Below are 19,316 nucleotides of genomic sequence, written 5' to 3' on the forward strand. Positions count from 1 at the left end.
TGCAACGGCTTCCTCCCACCACAATGCTGGCCGCCGTTGTATAAGTGAAATATCCATGAGTACGGCGTAAAATACTAATCAATACCCTGAAGATTCCTCGGTTAGGTTGAGGCACTCCGAGCGCCCTAATTAGCAAACCACCGTCATTCACCCGTTATCTTAAAGAACATTTCCATGGTTTGGGGATTTGTAATGTTAGCGTAGTTTACCTTAAATCTCATTTTCGGCTCGTTATATATATGATTGGTGTTTTACGCCGTACTCAAGAATATTTCACCTATACGACGGCGGCCAGCATTATGATGGGAGGAAACCAGGGGAAACCCACAACCATCCGCAGTTTGCTGCAGACCTTCCCACATACGACTGGAGAGGGAGCCAGTATGAACTAGACTTGAACTCATAGCAACCGCATGGTTGAGAGGCTTCTGGGTTATTAAGCTGCGCTAGCGCGCTAACGACTGTGCCACGGAGGCCCCCCCACTTCGGTTCATTAGACAGGATGCATGGACATGTCGTACTGGTAACTTAAAACTACATGTACTAGCAAAATTATACATGGATCAACCCAAATTGATGCCACCTTTGATGATTGACAATGGAAAGAACACTAACAAGTTTGAAGGAATTACAGATTTACTTCTGTAAAGATATACAGACATCAAAGGCAAACAACGACAGAATGTTTTGATATACAGCTTATCATGGCTAACGACTATACATCCGTGGAGAAAAAAAAAAAAACGATCATAATCCAAAAATTTACACAATGTGCATAAGGCCAAGTGATTTAGTTCGGTCATGTCAACCAGTAAGCAGATTAAAATACACAGTCCATTTATATCATTAAATGCTGAAGAAGAATCAGAAGGACTGGCTTGTTGTACCCAGAAAAAATGCCAAGGATTGCAAGAATTTGGCTCTCTTCAAATGAGAAGCATTACCGGGTACAACAACACTTCTCACGAAACTGAGACGGCCCAACAAGAAACCTTTTCTGCCTATTTTTGTGTTCTGCTCTTCAAGGTCAAAGAAGCCTGATTCAAAGTCACAGCAATAGTATATTCACGTCACCTCTGACGCAACCACTTCAGATCAGAAGGCATTAAAGATGACTCTTACGAATGAAATTCTGTTAATGTGGTACAAAACATTAAGCAGAAATCGATTTCAACGGCTAATCATGCAACGTGAGAGAAAGAGATAATTGCACACAATTGCATACACCGAATTTTTTTAAAAAAAAGGAAGAATTTCTGTTCTGGTATCTCGTGCAGAGAGGAAAGAGTTCGCTTCTTTCTCTAGTCAAGTCTTCTGGACACTGACTAAACTATCTACAGTACAGACGAATAAAACAATGCCACATCCATCTCTAAAGCAAGTGCACTCAATATTGTACAAATTTTTAGTTTAATCTTTAACACTTTCAACATAATTTCGGCAATATCATCACAGCACCTCCTTTCTGAAGTTGTTATTCTTGCATATTTAGTGCTTCCTCACTGAAACACTATGTATACATGTACCACCCAATACCATATTTATTTATTCTATTGGCATTTTACACTCTACTCAAAAATATTTTACTTATATGATGGCAGTCAGCACTATGGTAGGAGGAAACCAAGCCGAGTCCATAGGAAACCCTCGACCATTGGCAGGTTGCCGACAGGCCCTTCCACTTACGGCAAGAGAGGATGCCAGCATGAGCTGAACTTGAACTCACAGGGACTGCATTGGTAAGAGGCTCCTGGGTCTCTCACTAGCCAACTAAGCGACAGACCCCTCACCATATTCAGTGCTTCCTCACTAAAATACTATGTATACAAGTACCAAGCAACAGCAGACAGACACCAAGCTGTCCAATAATTAGTCAATACCGTATGTTGATTTTCATTCTCTTTGGTTGTTATTGAACACCATATTTGTGAATTTCATGTTGCTAAGTTTGCCCCTCCCTGGGCATGATGATCTTGTACTGGTTGTGTTACTCTTCCCTATAAGACTCATGGGTTCATAGGTACTGCAAGAAGTGGCCCAAATAGTACAAAATGCTAAGAATAAGGTAATTACTGCCTCAATAGATCTATTTGGTATCCGTGCGGTAATTCACTGGACCCCTACAATACAGAAGGAGAAAGAGCAGCCACAAAGCAACAATACAGGCTCCACAGAATGCTTTTGAATCACCTAATACATGAATGGGCATGCAATTAAATTTTAGGCTATTTCTCTTCATGACAAAGGAAAATGTGCACCTCCCGAAGGGAGTGGGGGGAGGAGGGAACCTATGATATGCTCACTCATGGCTACATTGGCCCCATCATCTTGAACCTTACAACTGAACACCGTACAATGTAACATAATGTTTACCAATATGGTGGTACTTTTTGAAATACATAAACTTATGTATATAAGTCTGATATGCTAAAATGGACAGTATAGTTAAACAACATGCATTATACTCTACCAGTGCATGAAATGTGTCATTCATAGAATCATCAACTAAAGCTTCTTATTTCCTGCCCTATTGCAACATTACAGACACTGATTGCTCCGGTATATAGAAAAACCAAGGATCTCTTCCCCAATGACTATGCTTGTATACAAGTCTTTGTGTGTTTGAAAAAAAGAAATCATTCTTATAGATTACACAGTAACTACAAACAGTTCACAATTAGAGGTATCTCTACGGACACAAGAACCGCTTTTTTGTATTTGTACAGAAGTATGTGTGGATTTGAAAAACAAACACAAATAATTCTTCACAGCTTTCTACAGAAGCTACCAACAGTAACAAGACGATGCACTGTGGGCACAAGAACTGCTCTTAATTCTTCTTCTCCACTCTGTAAAGCTACATGTAAGTCAGTCACTGTTTATCACTGAGGCAGTGTCTTAATGGTTTCATCTGAAGTCAAACTGTGTTTCCACCAGATATCTCATCTTAATCTGTCGGGTATCGTACACGATGAACTCATTGTAGTTCAGCGTATAACCATTTGGGTTGCGAACACCAGTGTCTTTGGCTTTACCCATGGGCACCACAACACCATCAGACCTGCAAAACAGACACAATATAGTGAAAGTTACAGTGTGTTCAGTGGAGTTATCAAGTCAAATTATTTATGGAGAGGTACATACACATACACACACACACCGTCCCACACAATCCTTGTTCAATGCTTAATCAGTACAAGCAGAATACTTAAATATATGGTGTCAGAGCCGAGCCCAATAGCACCATATATTTCCGAATCGAGTTACTTAGCAACTGCTCACCACATTTATCTTACAAAAGACCAATCAATGCACCAATGAAGGCTGATGAGCTAGTGAATTAGTTCAGCGGAGTCGTTGTTTTCATGAACGAAACAAGAGAGATAACCTTGTCAGGAGACATGTGACCACTGCTGCTGCATGAAAACCAGAGTATTTTTTCTGATGAGGGATAAGTACTAATGTATGTGCTACCACTCTTTCTTTCAAGCATCAGTGTTGGCAAATACTGTAAAATTATTTCGTTGATTTAGTAAAGAGATACATCAATATGGTAATGTGTTTGATGTACCACTACAACTGTGGCAAGACAGGCCCCTGGTGTCCAGGACAAATTTGACAGAGCCATTTCTGTCTTTAGTCAAAATCTGAAATTCGTTTTTGAGCCTATTGTGGAGCCTTCAAAAAAATTTACCACCTTAAGACAAACAACTTTCAACACCTGTACCACAAACTATGCATACTGGCATATTTTGAGTGCTGCCTCACTCAAATACCATGCCAGAAAACTGACAATGTCAGTATTTGGTCTATTTCCTTATGAAGAGCCCTAAGCCAAGATAATTTGTTTGATTTTTTGGTTTGGGGCAACATCACTGTCAACAATATTTAATATATATGAGATTATATCACAATAGTGTCTGCCTGAAAGAAGGTTGGGCCCACTGTTGATGTGTTTACAGAGCTTCTCCACTGGAATGTCTCTTTCAGTTACAATATATCCGGTTGACCAGCACTTGGTCTCTTCCTACATGCAAGGTAGTGCCAAGGTTACTGATGTTTAGGTTTCATGTATGACTCAGCTCGGACTGAACCAAAATCCATCACTTATAAGAAAAAGGCTCTATCTGACAAGCACAGCCAGTCCTAAGTGAGGATGAAGCCAGGTCACAAGACTCAGGATTGATCCCAGATCTTTGGCTTATGAGCTGAACACTCAAACATCTCAGGTTGAACCCACTGCTACCAATATAACAGGTATGTGATGATAGTCTTACTTAAGGTTCCAATTTCCACACACAATGCCCTACACATCCATTATTACTTACATGGTGTGATAACCCTTAGGATCAGGTGCGATGGATCCCATGCCCTTGACACTGTGGGTACCGCTGGGGAGTTTGTGTGCGTTGTAGTCAGCAGCCATGAGTTCATTACACTTGCCAAGTGACACCTGGAAGAGCAAAACAGGTCAGTTACAGACTACAAAACAATGAATTTGGGGTAATTGAATCTTCAATCAATAACGTTGTCACAAAAATACCTAATCATTGAGGCGCATGTTAAATAAGCTTTACTGGCTGTTTATGGTTATCATCTGACTTCCAATCATAATTACTGCCTCTGATCACAATTTTTTTTCATATTTAAACCAAATTCCCTCTTTATCAGTGAGTTTTAATCCACATATCTGATAGGATTGCCTATGTGAATCTACAGACCGGAGTCAATTCTCCTCATCATTTGAACACTGTCATATTTTAATCTTAATTTAAGACAGGGGTTCTAGCTCACCCACAACGCTGAAGAGTAGATCGCTAGGCTTCTTTTCCTTCTTGTCTTTAAAGGGGTACAGAATCAATTCTGACTGGCTGGTATCAGAGACAGGCAAGTCCAGGCTATGCCCTGCCTCAGCTGAATCAAGGCTGCAAGATTTAACCCAGGAAACCTTATCTCCACTGACAGCCAATCAGCATCGATTCTGTATCCCTTTAAAAGATCTTTCTAAGAGAGGCAAACAACTAAAGAATAATGAAATGACTTACTTCACAGAGGAGGACAATTCCTGTGTTTTTGGCTGGCGAAGCAAAACAGTAGTTGGCACTTTTACTGGACATGTCAGCAAAATATACACCTTTACCAAACTGCGGGAGAAAAAGGAATTTGTGTGAACAATATATATATATATCATGAAACACTTTAAGGTCATATAAAACAAGCAGAAACGCACGTTCACATAGAAAAAGTACTAAATTTAATTTCCATCTACTCCTGAAAACATAATCTTGGAAAACCTAACATTCAATACTATTATGTGACTATGGCAGGTTATTAAATAAAAAGTAAGGCTTACTACATTGCATTCTACAGTAAAAGTTTGGTTTTGAAAGCAGTGATAAAAGCTGATATTTTGCAAGCAGTGATAACTGTGTAGACTTTGCAAGCAGTGATAAAAGCTGATATTTTGCAAGCAGTGATAACTGTAGACTTTGCAAGAAGAAGCAAGTATGAATGTATGTATGCTTAGGTTTCAATGAGAAAGCATAGGTAATAGCTAGTACATCGTAAGTAGTGATAATAGCTGGTACTTTGCTAGCAGAGATAAAAGTTGAGACTTTCCAAGCACAGATAATAGTAGGACTTTGCAGCATTGATAATGTAAGCAGTGATAACAGCTGAATCTTTGGTAAGATAATAGCTTGGATTTTGCAGGCAGTGATAATAAGGGTGGTACTTTACCATGTATCCTGTAACAGGTGCCTCTGGGGGTGCGATCTTCAACCCCTGGCTAAGGATCCCCATCCAGTTGGTCAGACGTGATCCATGCCACAACAACATCCTGAAACATGAACATCAAAATGTATGCAGAAAAGAACAAGGCAAGCCATATTTCTTTACATCAAATGCGAGCTCCTAGTTCAGTTGGAGGTAAAAACGCATAGAGTGATTGATTGGTTGATTGATCGGCTGATGTTTATTGCTATGATCAAGAATTTTGTGGAACTTGTGGATTTGGACTAGTCAAACGAAAATAGGCTATTTCATAAGCCAAAACGGATTTGTCAACTTCTGCAAATTGTGTGACATAACAGTTGTCCTGTTTTCAATTAACAAGTTTCATTCAACATTGAATAAAACATACAGTGCACTAGAATTACGAAAACTTATTCCTTCAAGTTTTCTGTGAATAAGAGAATCCCTCTTACCTGTTCCCACAGTCTTTAAAGTTTTTCTCTTCATTTTCTTTCTTGCACTCAAAAACATCTATCACCTTCATCTTGTACTGACTGTGAGTCTTCGCATGTGTATTCTGCAGGTACTGTTCAATCAGCTACAACAACAACGGCAACCCTGTAATTCTATGTCAAGCCCCAGGCACAATTATTTCATTCTTACCCTCACAGCATTTCACTAAACTAAATCATCTGACATCAGTTACTACTCTTTCTCTTTTAGTATTCTTCTCTTTCACATCTAAACCAAAACACTGTACAGAATACCAGTGAATGAAGTTGTTATCCATAAAACAGTGTCCACTAATCCTGTGTGTTCAAACAGCATCCACTAATCTCATGTGTTTAAACAGCATCCACTAATCTCATGTGTTTAAACAGTATCCACTAATCCTGTGTTCAAACAGCATCCACTAATCTCATGTGTTTAAACAGCATCCACTAATTCTGTGTTCAAACAGCATCCACTAATCTCGTGTTTAAACAGTGTCCACTAATCCTATGTGTTCATACAGCATCCACTAATCTCATGTGTTTAAACAGCATCCATTAATCTCATGTGCTCAATCATCATCCACTAATCTCATGGGTTTGAACAGTATCCACTAATCTTGTGTATTAATATAGCATCCACTAATCTCGTGTTCAATCACCATCCACTAATCTCATGTGTTTAAATAGTATCCACTAATCTTGTGTATTAAAATAGCATCCACTAATCTCATATGTTCCATCACAATCTTCTAATCCTACGTGTTTAACAGTATGCACTAATCTTGTGTTCAAGCGGCATTCACTAATCTCAAATGTTCATCTGACAGCTCTGTGGTTTCTGACCATCAGAGGCTTAATGTGCATCTAATCTAGCTTCCTTGTTTTTTGTGAGAACTGGGCAGAATGAATATGGCAAATTTAATAGAACTCTATTGACTTTGCGGATCTATTTAATTGAAATAATTTGTGGCTTCATCTTTCTAAGCTTAATATAAAATAAGCTTACAGCGATCATCTTTCACAACGACCCCAAACAATTACCTGCAATTTTTTCTCACCAAAATGATTAAACCTTAAGCTCTGAAATGATACTATGGTGGCTCACTCAATAAGGAAGCTGCAAGCTGCACATCAAGATAATAAAGTGAGTATTAACCAATATTAACCGAAACTTGACTTTAAACACAAAAGTCAAAAAGTTTGAAAAAAAAAAAAACACGATTTTTGATTAATACCTGGAAATCCTCAGACTGTTTGTCCATGACGGACAGGTCACAGTGAAGTGACTGATAATGACGATCCACAGGGTTGATTGACATATCACCTGTCTCAAGAGTTCTCATAGCCACCTCGATGTCGTCCAGCGCCTGGAAGAAACCCCCAAAGAGCGTCAGTGACAAAATATAGCAATTAATAACAGCAGAGCTAAGGTGTAGCGAAATTACTGTGTATGATGTACAGGTAAAATTTCCTCTATGACACATGTTTGGCCCAATTCTGACAGCTTTAAGGTTGTTTGGACAAATGCAAATTTCAGCATCAAAAGTAACAATTTTTATGATCTGAACTGGCATAAGAGCATCTAATTCTTTATTAGCAAACCTTACCGAGGCAATATGTACCACGAACACATGTACCCATGTATCCACATACTTCAAGGTGTCATTACGTACCATTAAAACATCTGATCATTTAAACCACAAAATGTTTACCTCAAGCAGCTGAATCTTCTCTTTCAGACATTGTTTTGTGCGGATTAATGGTGGTTGCCTCATCCTGTAAAGTATAAAAGACTGATTAGTTGACCATAAACGTTTTAATTGTACATCAACTGATAGATAAGTAAAATACAAAAAAAAAAAAACACAGTCGTTTGATTTCACGTCAGCCAATATCAATACCAGGCATTATAAATAGCTTGTGTAAGTCATTGTTGACTGGTTTGAGCCAAGTGGAAAGCCTTATTGGCCCAGCTGAAAGTTGCATCGGCCGAGATGAAGGTCTTATTGGCCAAGTTGAAGGTTGTGCTGGGCAAACTGAAAGTCATACTGGCTGAGTGGAAGGGCAAACAGAAAGTTATATAAGCTGAGTTGAAAGTTGTATTGGGCAAGCAAAATGTTGTATTGGCCTCATTCAAAGTCATGTTGACCAAGAAAGAGTTAAGTCTGAGTCCTGTCATTTGTCTGCATAACTATTCCTAAATTATATTGTATTTTTTGCTAGGAAAGTCATCAATTATCATGGAGCATTGGGGTGTGGAACTAGCTCGAACTTGCCAAAGGTCATGTGAGCTTGTGTGTGTTTGACTCACCCAAAATCATGGGGTATTCGTGTATAGAATTCACTGCATGCCTGTTCCAATGCTCTGCCAATTTCACCTTTCTGAATACAGAAGTCTATTTTCTTCAAGGCAGAGTACCCAGCTTTTATCTGATCTTTGGTCAATTTTCCTGCGAAAATAGAACTATATATTACAATGTTATACAACAAACAAACAACAGCAATTAATAGGAAACTGTTCAAATTACCTGCAAAAAAAGTGTCTTCCATTTGTATCAAATAACAGTAAATCTCAGTTTAAGCATATATTAGAAATAACAATGTTTGACCAACCTACTGTTTCAGTTGATGGTAAACATCCAGGTATGTCATCAGTCGAGCCTAAAGTCCATGCAAAGCTATTTTACTCATGGTGTGGTAAGTATTGTTCTAAATGTTAGGGAGGTGTTAAATGGAGACTGACATATAATAAATGTCTATTTGCTGGTGCACAATATTTATATATTTATCTGCTGCACTCAAGAATATTTCATTTAAACAACAAAGGTCCCAGCACCCCCCACCCCCCCACTCAACCATCCGTAGGTTGTTAGCAGATCTTTCCACATACGACCTGAGAGGAACCAAGCATGAGCTGGACACAAAGCGACCTTTGGCCGCCAGGCCACCGACGCCCCCTGGTGCACCCAAGTTGCTTCTTTGCTTGTGCTTTAATGTCACCAAGGCATATTCTTTACATGATGAACACCAAACAAGGAAATAATTTGATTTCCAATTCATAAATCTTAAAGTATTGCTTAACTTCAATGTAGAACAGTAAACACATATACTTTGTTTCAAATTCAATTTTTAAGAAAATTTTTTTTTCCAAGAATGAATTAATCTTACCTAAAGGTGCTTTTTTGGCATCGTATTTCATCTCAATAACAGCTTCCTCCATTAAGCTAACATCACAGATCAGCCTGATAAGGTCCTGTAATTTAGCTTCCAGTTTGGAATCTGGAACTTTCTCACTGGGTTCTCTCTTCAAGGTGTCCCCACCAGCCTTGTCTCCTTCCTAATTATACAGTGAGGATGACAGTGTCAATAAATGTGCCTCAAAATATGACCATAATGGCACAGTGAAAAAAAATAAACTAGGTCCAGATGATTAAAATACACAAGACTGTCCTATTTAAAATTCTTCGGCGAAGCAGTTATTCAAATACAATGTTACAATGTTGGCATGAAAAACCAACATTGCACAACATGGAGCATAACTCTTTAAATTCTGAAGCGATGTGACTGTTTTCATTCGATTCTGATCTGGGGGTAGAGAAAAAAAATGAACCCCATCTTGTAACAGTAAGCGAAGCACGCAGTAAAACCATATTTTGGGCAATACTCCATTACTCATTCTGGTAACACATTCAAAGCCAATATTTCATGAGGACACTGCTTTTGACATGCTGCTAGTACAAAATTATTATTTTTGAACACAAAATATGTAAAATTTGTAATTTGTCTTTTCCCTTTACAAGACAGTTAGTCAAATCCTCACCTTAGGCTTGTAATCCATTTTAAGCATGTCATACTTTCCTGCCACCTTTTCAAAACAATCTCTCATATCCCAACTGTTCTTGGTCTTGTCTTGAAACCTGAAACAGAATATCAATGTCACACTTCACAACACTGGGTAATAACTTATAATAACACATATTAAAAATGCATTCCGTGTGTATAAAAACCAATGTGTCAGTATGTGACAAACCTCCAAATACATGTAACAAGCCAGAGACATCATTTGAACACAGTTTTCACCTTAGCAGTGGTGATAAGGCCAGGGCCTAATCTAGCCCTTCTCAGCGTCCGATTACCGGACGCTGCCGTTTCCTCGAAGTGCCCTTTGTTTAAAAAAAAAAAAACAGGTTATAAAAAAAAACAAAAAAAACATAGCCAGAATTCATTATAAGACTAGGACTATCTACTTAGTTCCTAGGATTGGGCTAGCCATTCGCCACATTAGTTTTGGCGAATATAATTTCTGTGTGGCGAAAGCAAATTGCCGTACCTTCGCCACAGTGGCGAAAGCATTGAATGCCTTTTAACTGTCATCTGCGATGGCAGAGTTCTCCACATATCAGTAAATACAAGCCATTCAAAGAATGAATTTTCGGGCTTGGTATGTGTTGTGGTTTGGACGTGGGGTGGGGGTCAACCGTAAAAACCGAGGCCCTTTAAAATGTATGAGAAACGAAATATTCAACAATGAAGTGCCCTTCACTGGTGGTTCCACCCCCTGCCCTTCTGAGGCCAGATTAGGCCCTGAAGGCCATTCTTAAAAAAAAACATTCCTTACCCCAGTTTTATCAGAAAACATTTGGATGCTTACCAAATTTGCAAGGAATTTTTTATGCTGGCAAATTAATAAGACGCTAAAAACTGTTACTTGTGTCCAAGGTGCCTTGATGCCAATGCTAAAATGAGGCAGAACTTGCTGTTTTAGTGGTTTTGATCATGTCTCCCATGAGCCTGCTCCTTAACCAACACTTGTAAATTTAACAAAATGCTAAAACCTATGTCTTTTAATCAGCTGGAGAAATTCAGAAATCCACAACGAAAATTAAAACAGAAGTGTCTGCATTCCTACAGCACACCAATCAAAATCAGAACTGTAAGAGTCAAATATGAAGTGATATTTTCTACTCTCACGTTTCAATGGGGACTACTTATTTGGGGACTTAAGATGGCCATGAACAAATGTTAAGGTCACCATTTTAACATAGGTAGTGGAATTCACTCTTTCTTAGGAGGGAGTGACATGGCCGGAACTACTCCTAGGTGATATACACGCAAGTGAAAGAAGGTGATTAGGAATTTTGGGAAAATTTCGAGGTTTCTTTCACCAACAATGTTGATTTCAGTTTTATCAAAGAAGCAATTGGAAATAACTCAAATAAATACACTATTTATAAACAGGCCTTGAAAGGGGAACACTTTAGAGCAGAGTTCTAAGAAACTGTCTTTCATACTTTTTGGAGAAAATCTGTTTCGCCTTTTCAATGTCTGACCCACACGGCACCAGGTTGTTTTGGCCAGCATAGCCCACACGACCCCACCTTAGCCACACATAGAACATTTTCTTTCCTTCTTCTTGGAGTAGTTGTATAAGGAAGTATTTGTTGTTGTTGTTACATATATTAGTCTGTAAAATAAAAACAGAAGCCTCTGAAAGTTAAAACATGTATTCATTTAAATCTAGAACAATCATGCCATAGTATCATTTACATAGGCCCAAGAAATATTTGTACTCGTCAAGAAAAACAAAATATGATTTAATAAATCTGACTGTTCACCCATAAACTCAATCATCCAAAACTTTACCTACACAGCAGCATTTCAAAATAAAATGGCCAACAATTGTATCAGTGTTGTCAAAATAAATTCAGTTTTATATAGTTGTGTACCTATTTGCACCCAACAGACTCGAGGTACTCATGGATTTTTACTAAATTTGGATGCTTACCAAATTTGCAAGTTTTTCAGAAAATCATCTCCACACACAACACAATGGCATAAATCAAGATGTCTCAATTGAATTCACAAGGGGGAAATAATTAATTAAAGGACCTGGTACGGTAAGGCGGAGAATGGTCCCCAGAGTGCAAATTTCAAAATCCCAGCACAACTCTGTAAATTTTGGAATTAGAAGTATAAGACTTGTTGAAGCACTCATGAAAGTTACAATGCCATAAGAGAAATGGTAGTAGCTTAGTAGTAACCTGCCAAAAATGCCAATTTTTCGTTCAAACGAGGCACTGTCTTTTTGATTTACAGTGTGAAGATCAACGTTAACCAGAAAAATATCTTCACTGAAACCTTCATGTGTATTTATATGTGCTGTCAAAGTTTCGTTCTGTTAACGTTTGTTTTCATACGTAAAACATAAACTTCATAATGTGATGAGTTTTGTCATATTTTATTAAGTTTAAAATCTGTATTTCTGCCATGGTCTATCAAGCATCAAGGATGAAAACAGAAGTAGCCCTAAGAGTGTGTCAGCAGCTGTCACTCACAGCTACAGTCATTTTCACTACTCGAGGTCTACAGTTTCTTGCATTGCGGCCGATTCCCCGCCTTACCATACCAGGTCCTTTCATGTGGATATTTAAGACAACACACCTGGTTAAGCATACAATCCCAGACATCCTTTCCTTCACAGAATACCCGCGCCTTCCCTGCCAGACTGCATTCAGGATCTACTGGAGCTTTACCAGTCAACACCACAGTCTTCACTGTAAGTTAACAGACACGAAAGTCACAACTGTGTAACAGACTTATCTCATCATTGCTTACCACCATATTCAAAAAGTTTCCAGTTAAAAGAATGACCCATAGTTTTATGATTGGAGAAAACCATGAACATCTGGCAACTTACTGATAAACTTTCCACCATATGACAAACAAACATTCCATATTAGTTAAGGTAAATGATCTTCAACGAACATTAAACGGCACAATTAGTCACACAGACTTCATTGACTGCTTATTGTTCCATGGAACCATGGTCCCACAAGAATCTACGAAATTCCCTAACCAAGGTAGAGTCTGAAAACTGTGGAACATAGTCCACGGTATAAGGTGGTCACTTCTGATGGGTTGGTTATTCAGAGTTCTGAGCAGTTACCTCCATCAAGAAACTTCACTGTACTTGTAGATGTTAAACTGAACAAAGCAACCGGCAGTGCTATACCCACCAATAACAAACTATTCCTTTATTTCAGTCCACGGTGAGGCCATCGTTACAAATACATTCACTGGGCATAACTAACCCTACCCTTTAAATTTGTTTACATTTAGTGTTTATTGGGATTTTGCTAGGTTTCTTTCACTTCTCCCTCAATATCAACTTTTCAAAATCCCTATGCTCATTAGTGAAAAGAAAAAATTCTGCACAAAACAACCCTTTTTTTTTCTGTCAGGGCCGTTTAATGCAAAACAAAAATTTTTCAAGTACGACTTGAAACAATGAATTTAGTGAAAGCAGTGTTTGCATTTTAGCAGTGTGATATGGTGATTATTTATTTATTTATTTATTTGACTGGCGTTTTACCTCATACTCAAGAATATTTCACTTATGCGACGGCCAGCATTATGGAGGGCAAAGTCCGGTGGAAACCAAGTCCATCCACAGGTTGCTAGCAGACCTTCCCACACATGGCCAGAAAGCAAGACAGCATGAGTTGGACTTGAACTCACAGCTACAGCATTGGTGAGAGGCTCCTGGGTGTATGCGTCGGCATCCTAACCCTGTCAGCCATGGATGTGATGTGATGAAGACGTGAACTTGTGAGTTTGTGAGCTATCTGAAGTGAATTAATTACATGTACCTATCTCTTTGCCCTCCATTTCCATTTCATGGCGTGATTTCTTTCTGTCAGACTTGCTCTTTCCAGATCCAGATTTGGTAGTTTCTCCATTTTCATCTGGTTCAATCTTAATCTTTTTACCATTAGTCTGGTTCTCATCTGTAGCTGTCTCCCTTGATGAACTCTTTCGCCCTCCAGACTTCCTTGTCACTGGCTCAACTTTAGCATCTGTCAAAACAGATTTCTCATCAGTAATTTAAAGTGATGAGATACTGAAAATCCTTCTGCCATAAACGATATCGATCAAAACTATAGTATTTTGCATTTTTCAGTTTTTCCAGTTCAGTCTCCAAATTCTCACAAATATAAAATGAACAAAGCAAAGCTTTACCCACCTGTCTTCACCCTCCTGACTTTCCTGACGACTGCAGTATCATCATTGACTTGTTCCTTGTTGGTCAGGTCCACTGTGTAAGATCGGCCACAAGCTGAGATGGCTGCCTCAGTCTCCCCACCCCTGCTAGCGTCCTCCAAGCTGCAGCTACACGCTGTATCATAACTGTTCCACTTACCTCTCTCATCTTCCCACTGCCACACATAGAAATCTGCAAAAGAAACCAAGCAGGTTTCACATCAATCAGTATTTACTTACTTATTTCCAGGCCCCTTGATAACAAAGGCAAAATTTTAATCATTAAATTTGGTATGTTCCTTTCCGTTATATTAGCTGAAATTTGTTGTACAATATCTTTCCCAGAAATTATGTTATCGACCAATATTCTGACCTTGTCAGATTAGAAATAAGAGTTTTAAATTGATTTGAAATTTTGACTGAAGTTTAAGATTGTTTCATGATCCTGGGGCCTGGGGTCTATTTATTTTATTGTTGTTTACTGACATGCTCAAGACTGTTTCATTTGTACAATGGTGTGGAGGAATTGTGAAGTTTATCATCATATTAAACACAAAAATCATAGTCATCTTTTAATATCAGGTATAGGAACTGATGGCCAGAAAAAAGTCTGAAAATTGTAATCAAAGTCTGAAAAAACCTCCATCAAAAAAAATCAATAGAAGTCAGGAATTGGAGGAAAATTCCCATGCCTGTTATATATTCTTAACATAAATGCAAGCTAACAAGTTTTTCCTGCCAGGTCAGTTTCAACTTTTTTTTTAGTTTGTTTTAAGTCAGGTGCCCTTCAAAGAGATAAAAGAATTGCAGTTGGGTATTAGCATGAACACTGGGTGACTTCAATTCATAACATAGTGGGGCAATTAGTTTGAATTGTTTCCAGTTTTAGCCACTTTAGATTTATCTGGTGTCCAGTCAGTGTCATGAAACTTCAAACACTTTAACCCAGCATCCTCAGTGTGTTTATCCATTATCAACCAATCAGCACAGATTCTTTTACAATGGAGTTCAGATTTACCTCCATCAGAGTCTTGCACAGAACAGCGTATACGTCTCTCCCATCCGGTCTTCTTGTTCTTCTGAACCATTTGTTTGAATTTCACCAACAAAATGACATCTGAACCAACTTCGAGCACAACCTGAAAATTTGAACATAAAAGCCAAGTAGGTGACATTCTCGTAAAATGAGGTATGCATGGATTTTAAGAGAGGATTCTGGTTTTTACTTTCAGGGGCCAAACGTGTAACCATAAATATGATACTTTGGCAAAGCAAAATTGGAACTCTCTCATTATGCATTTTACACATGCATTTTGAGGTTTCCATGTCATATACACAGCAGAAAGTAATGATGCTAAACCTGACAGCACTGCCTGACAAAGGTAGTGATCATGTTTTTTCTCTTTGTCACTGCTTTTCTGTCTGACACCATAATATCCAGAAAAGAATTCCATGGATGAAAAAATGGCAGGAACTTAAGATAAGGGTGAAAAAGGAATGTGTTCACTGCATTGAAGTTATATTTTACTGGTTGATCATTCACTGAATATTCACATTTCTGGTACATAGACCATAGTGAGCCTGTCAATAACTGGAAGCTTAGGCTTCTCTTAATTAACAGCTTACTTCTCATGACCAGCACGTAATGATTATTTTTGAACAAATAATCATCACCCATTGTTTTAATGATTGGGCCCTTCAAAAACTTCAATTGCAATTTTGAGTTATCTCCCTTGCAACTCCATTGCAAACAAATAGTCCTATCAACCGTGTTGCTTTGAACCTTTTCAAAAGATCTTTTTGAGCTGTCCAAGGCCACATTTACCCACTGTTCTGTCTGACAATGCTTTATCTCCACATGTAGAACAATCAAAAATAAGGACACTAAAACAACAACGAAGAGACCTTTCGCCACAACATGGTTCATTCATTCGTTTAAGAGGCCAACATAAAACCCCAACAATACACACGTTAAGAGGCCTTAACCCCACAGCTGAAGGAGATTAACAGCAGTAGGATGATGTTTTATATTAAATATCTACTGTACCTGTTGTTTTTCATCACCAGGTTTTAAACTGTTGTATCCAGTAACGAGGGTGCCATTGTGGCCTTCATTGAAGGCCGTCCATATGCCTCCATCCCCCTCCCATTCAAACTGCACCACAGAACCCTGGATCTCTGTGCTGGACACACGAGGCCTCTTCTTAGATGGTTCCTCTCCATTTTCTGTCAAGGTAAAGCATAACATTCTCACTTAATCAATCAACCAGTAAACCATATGCAGAACAGACAGCATGAATTTTTTCTCTATAAAGCTATATGCTTATGATTCTTATGGTGTTGACTTGTATATTTGCATTGCAATCACATTAAAAAGTACATTAATCTTGGCAAAAAGGTGAAGTTTTCAAGGGTTGTGAAACACATTACAAAACCTAGCCTCCCTTATGGTAGTTGTGTTTTCATTAATGTACACATAGTCAAAGGAATAAAATTCATTTTAATAAGCCGAGTCAGCATTTCAAGAGTCACCCAAGTTCACGCATATATGGGTCAGACAAGGTGGGGGATTTCGCAAAGTAATGCAGGTACAAAACACACAAGCTGGAGTACAGGAAAAAATAATAAAAAAATTAACAATACATCCAATAGTCATATGCTGTATTTCCAAATGGGTCTTTGCATGTATGACATGATTGTGAAAATATGAAATCTATCAAAAATATATTCTGATTCTGAGGAACATAATTCTTGAGCACCTAATAATTTGTGGACTAATTTCATTCAACTTTGTTCAACATTTTTATAAAGATGTTTATCGAATATACCCCTGAAAGCAGCCAACACGCATGGAAACAAATTGAAGGGGGGGTCTACAAATAAAAGCATCAAAACAGTGGCTTGGTGTCTTTCTCCACGGCCATGTTTGGCATCATTTTCCCATCACTACATCTATTCCAGGAAAACGAAGAATTCTATCCACCAATAAACAGATCACACACATAGCACAACTTAACTGAAGTTCTGATGTTTGCCTTCGGGTTTCTTTTGAACAAGGTAGACCAACGACCAAACAGTATGTCAGTTTAATAAGAATACATGCAGGAACACTCAGAGTTCAACTTCATTAATGGAGTGCTACAAGCGCTTCAGAACAATATCTATCTTTCTGCCAGGTTAGAGCACAGCAAGAACAAGGCAAACAGAGGGCAGATGTTTCTTCATAACACTGGGAAAAAGATGGGGGAATTGATTAATACATGAAAATAATTAATTATTTACAGAATACAGTCACGCGCATGATATACTGTATGTCAACATTCACAAAAAATTCAAAACTTCAATAATTCAAGACAATTAATGATTGAGAAATTTATTTATGACTATTGAGGTTTTTCCATCATGACTGTTGCAAGCCTGAGGTCCACACCAGCGTTTTCTTTCCAGTCAAAATACAACATTAAGAGTATTTAAACCCTCAAAGATTCCCCCTGGTAAAGTTAAAACTTAAACCGCCCACACTGATGGAAATAAGCTTACCAGAGATCATACCTGGCTCGGTTCGACATTCAACCCCAGTGTTCGATATGAAAGACATTTACAGTTTCTTGCTAATGTCTAATAAAAAAGGCGACTGACAATCGCTAGACATACCTGCTTTTCGCCTTGGCATCTTCAATTTTATCAAATCTTTGTTAAGGTACTGTACAATTTAGGCAATGTGATTGAGGGCATGACTAAAACCAGAAAACGATTTTGTTTTGACAATGAGTTCAAATTATTTCTTATACTTGTCATTGTAAGATGCTGTTTAAAATCATCTTGTACAATTTGTAATAATTTGCTTCATTTTGTGAGAAAAATGCAAGCGATTGCTATCCCAGATTTTGCGAAAACGCTGTGCCGGTACAGCGGACTTTCGTTTCCACAGTTAAATTTTATACTTCTACCGTGTGTCCCTTTCCCGCCATTCGTTGACGTCATCAGCATAAAGTGACGTCATCAAAATATTTACATACGGGGCTGAACATGCGTCGGCCAAATGAGTACAAACGGATTAGCCGTGTGTAATGGTAAGTCGTTTCTGTCTTGTTTTGCATATCCCGTGGCGATCACACCTAAAAATTCAGAGGTAAATTCACACAATGTAGGTACACAGCTGTATAAGGGCTACATCTATGGATCTGGATTGTGCAGGAATATTATCGTGGAGAATTTTGTGAGGTTTATTGCAATATGCGATCCCGAGGCTGGTCAAATTTTGTGTTGTCTGGAGTGGGGTCATCCATTGATGGGAAATACTACGCGTAGTAGAGTTGACCGAGGAATCGGTAACGGGAATGTGGCATCGCTGCAGATAGTGCCGAACAGCTCAACGTACGATCGAAAATATTGTTTATACTCAGCTCAGTGAAAAAAGAAAATGTCGAATTTTCTTCCTTTTATAAACTGCAAACTGTTTACATCTTCCTAAAATTAAAAACAAAGATCACCCTTCTGACATTCTGACTTTGAGCAAGCCACTATGGATTACAGTTCAAGTTGTTATGTTGTCAGTTTTGCTTTCTATAAACTTGTATGTTGACTTAAAACTCTTGTTTAGAACTGTGCATGTGTTATAGCTTAACATGTATCAAAATTTTATAAAAGAATGGTCAAAATGCAAGGGATATTCAAAATGTCACAGATGTAGTAATGTTCGCAAGCACAATTCCTTCAAATTAAGGAAAGAAACACAATTGAAAAGTCTAAAGTGATTTGAAAATGGTGTGAAGACAGTTAAAACTTGTAGGCCACTGGTGAAATATGATCAAGAAAGCAACATAATTGTAGCTATCTCAATGAGTAATATGCATGTTGGGAGATACATGTATGCTGTTACAACAATGGTGAACTTGTTAAACTCTTTCCCATCTTTATCAAGACGGTCCAAAGTTGTGAACTCATTAATTCTTCCCTTTATTACGTTTCATTTATGGCTGAATTTGTGCTCATAAAACATATATGAAGTACACACGCATTGCAACATCACAGAAGAAAGCGATGTGT

At 38.2% G+C, this 19,316-nt stretch overlaps 2 protein-coding genes across 2 annotated transcripts in view; one reads left to right on the top strand and one right to left on the bottom strand.

Annotated features, from left to right (window-relative positions):
- Positions 1-615: 615 nt before the first annotated feature.
- Positions 616-18,020, bottom strand: LOC135475098 (poly [ADP-ribose] polymerase 2-like). The gene is made up of 17 exons (XM_064754843.1): positions 17,922-18,020; positions 16,315-16,493; positions 15,286-15,406; positions 14,251-14,460; positions 13,877-14,083; positions 12,669-12,781; positions 11,519-11,691; positions 10,048-10,144; positions 9,396-9,564; positions 8,539-8,677; positions 7,940-8,003; positions 7,463-7,594; positions 6,207-6,331; positions 5,740-5,839; positions 5,046-5,144; positions 4,329-4,453; positions 616-3,061 (listed from the first exon to the last, which is right to left on the bottom strand). Exons 1-17 carry the CDS (start codon positions 17,938-17,940, stop codon positions 2,908-2,910), a joined length of 2,226 nt encoding a protein of 741 aa, XP_064610913.1. The 5' UTR covers positions 17,941-18,020; the 3' UTR covers positions 616-2,907.
- Positions 18,021-18,316: 296 nt separating this feature from the next.
- Positions 18,317-19,316, top strand: part of LOC135475292 (atrial natriuretic peptide receptor 1-like) — a 28,898-nt gene continuing 27,898 nt past the window's right edge. The window contains exon 1 of the mRNA XM_064755133.1: positions 18,317-18,340. The gene's annotated coding sequence lies outside the window, so the exon portion shown is untranslated. The remainder of the gene's footprint in view (positions 18,341-19,316) is intronic.

Source organism: Liolophura sinensis, chromosome 9 (assembly GCF_032854445.1).
Source record: "Liolophura sinensis isolate JHLJ2023 chromosome 9, CUHK_Ljap_v2, whole genome shotgun sequence".
Classification (NCBI taxonomy): domain Eukaryota; kingdom Metazoa; phylum Mollusca; class Polyplacophora; order Chitonida; family Chitonidae; genus Liolophura; species Liolophura sinensis.

What these genes read in the sequence shown, in the direction of transcription:
- LOC135475098 (XM_064754843.1), bottom strand. An exon ending in AGTCAGGAGGGTGAAGACAG is followed by an intron (nt 14,084 to 14,250) that starts GTGGGTAAAGCT and finishes CTGTTTTGACAG; the next exon opens with ATGCTAAAGTTGAGCCAGTG. An exon ending in GAATTGTCCTCCTCTGTGAA is followed by an intron (nt 4,454 to 5,045) that starts GTAAGTCATTTC and finishes TTGCTCTTCCAG; the next exon opens with GTGTCACTTGGCAAGTGTAA.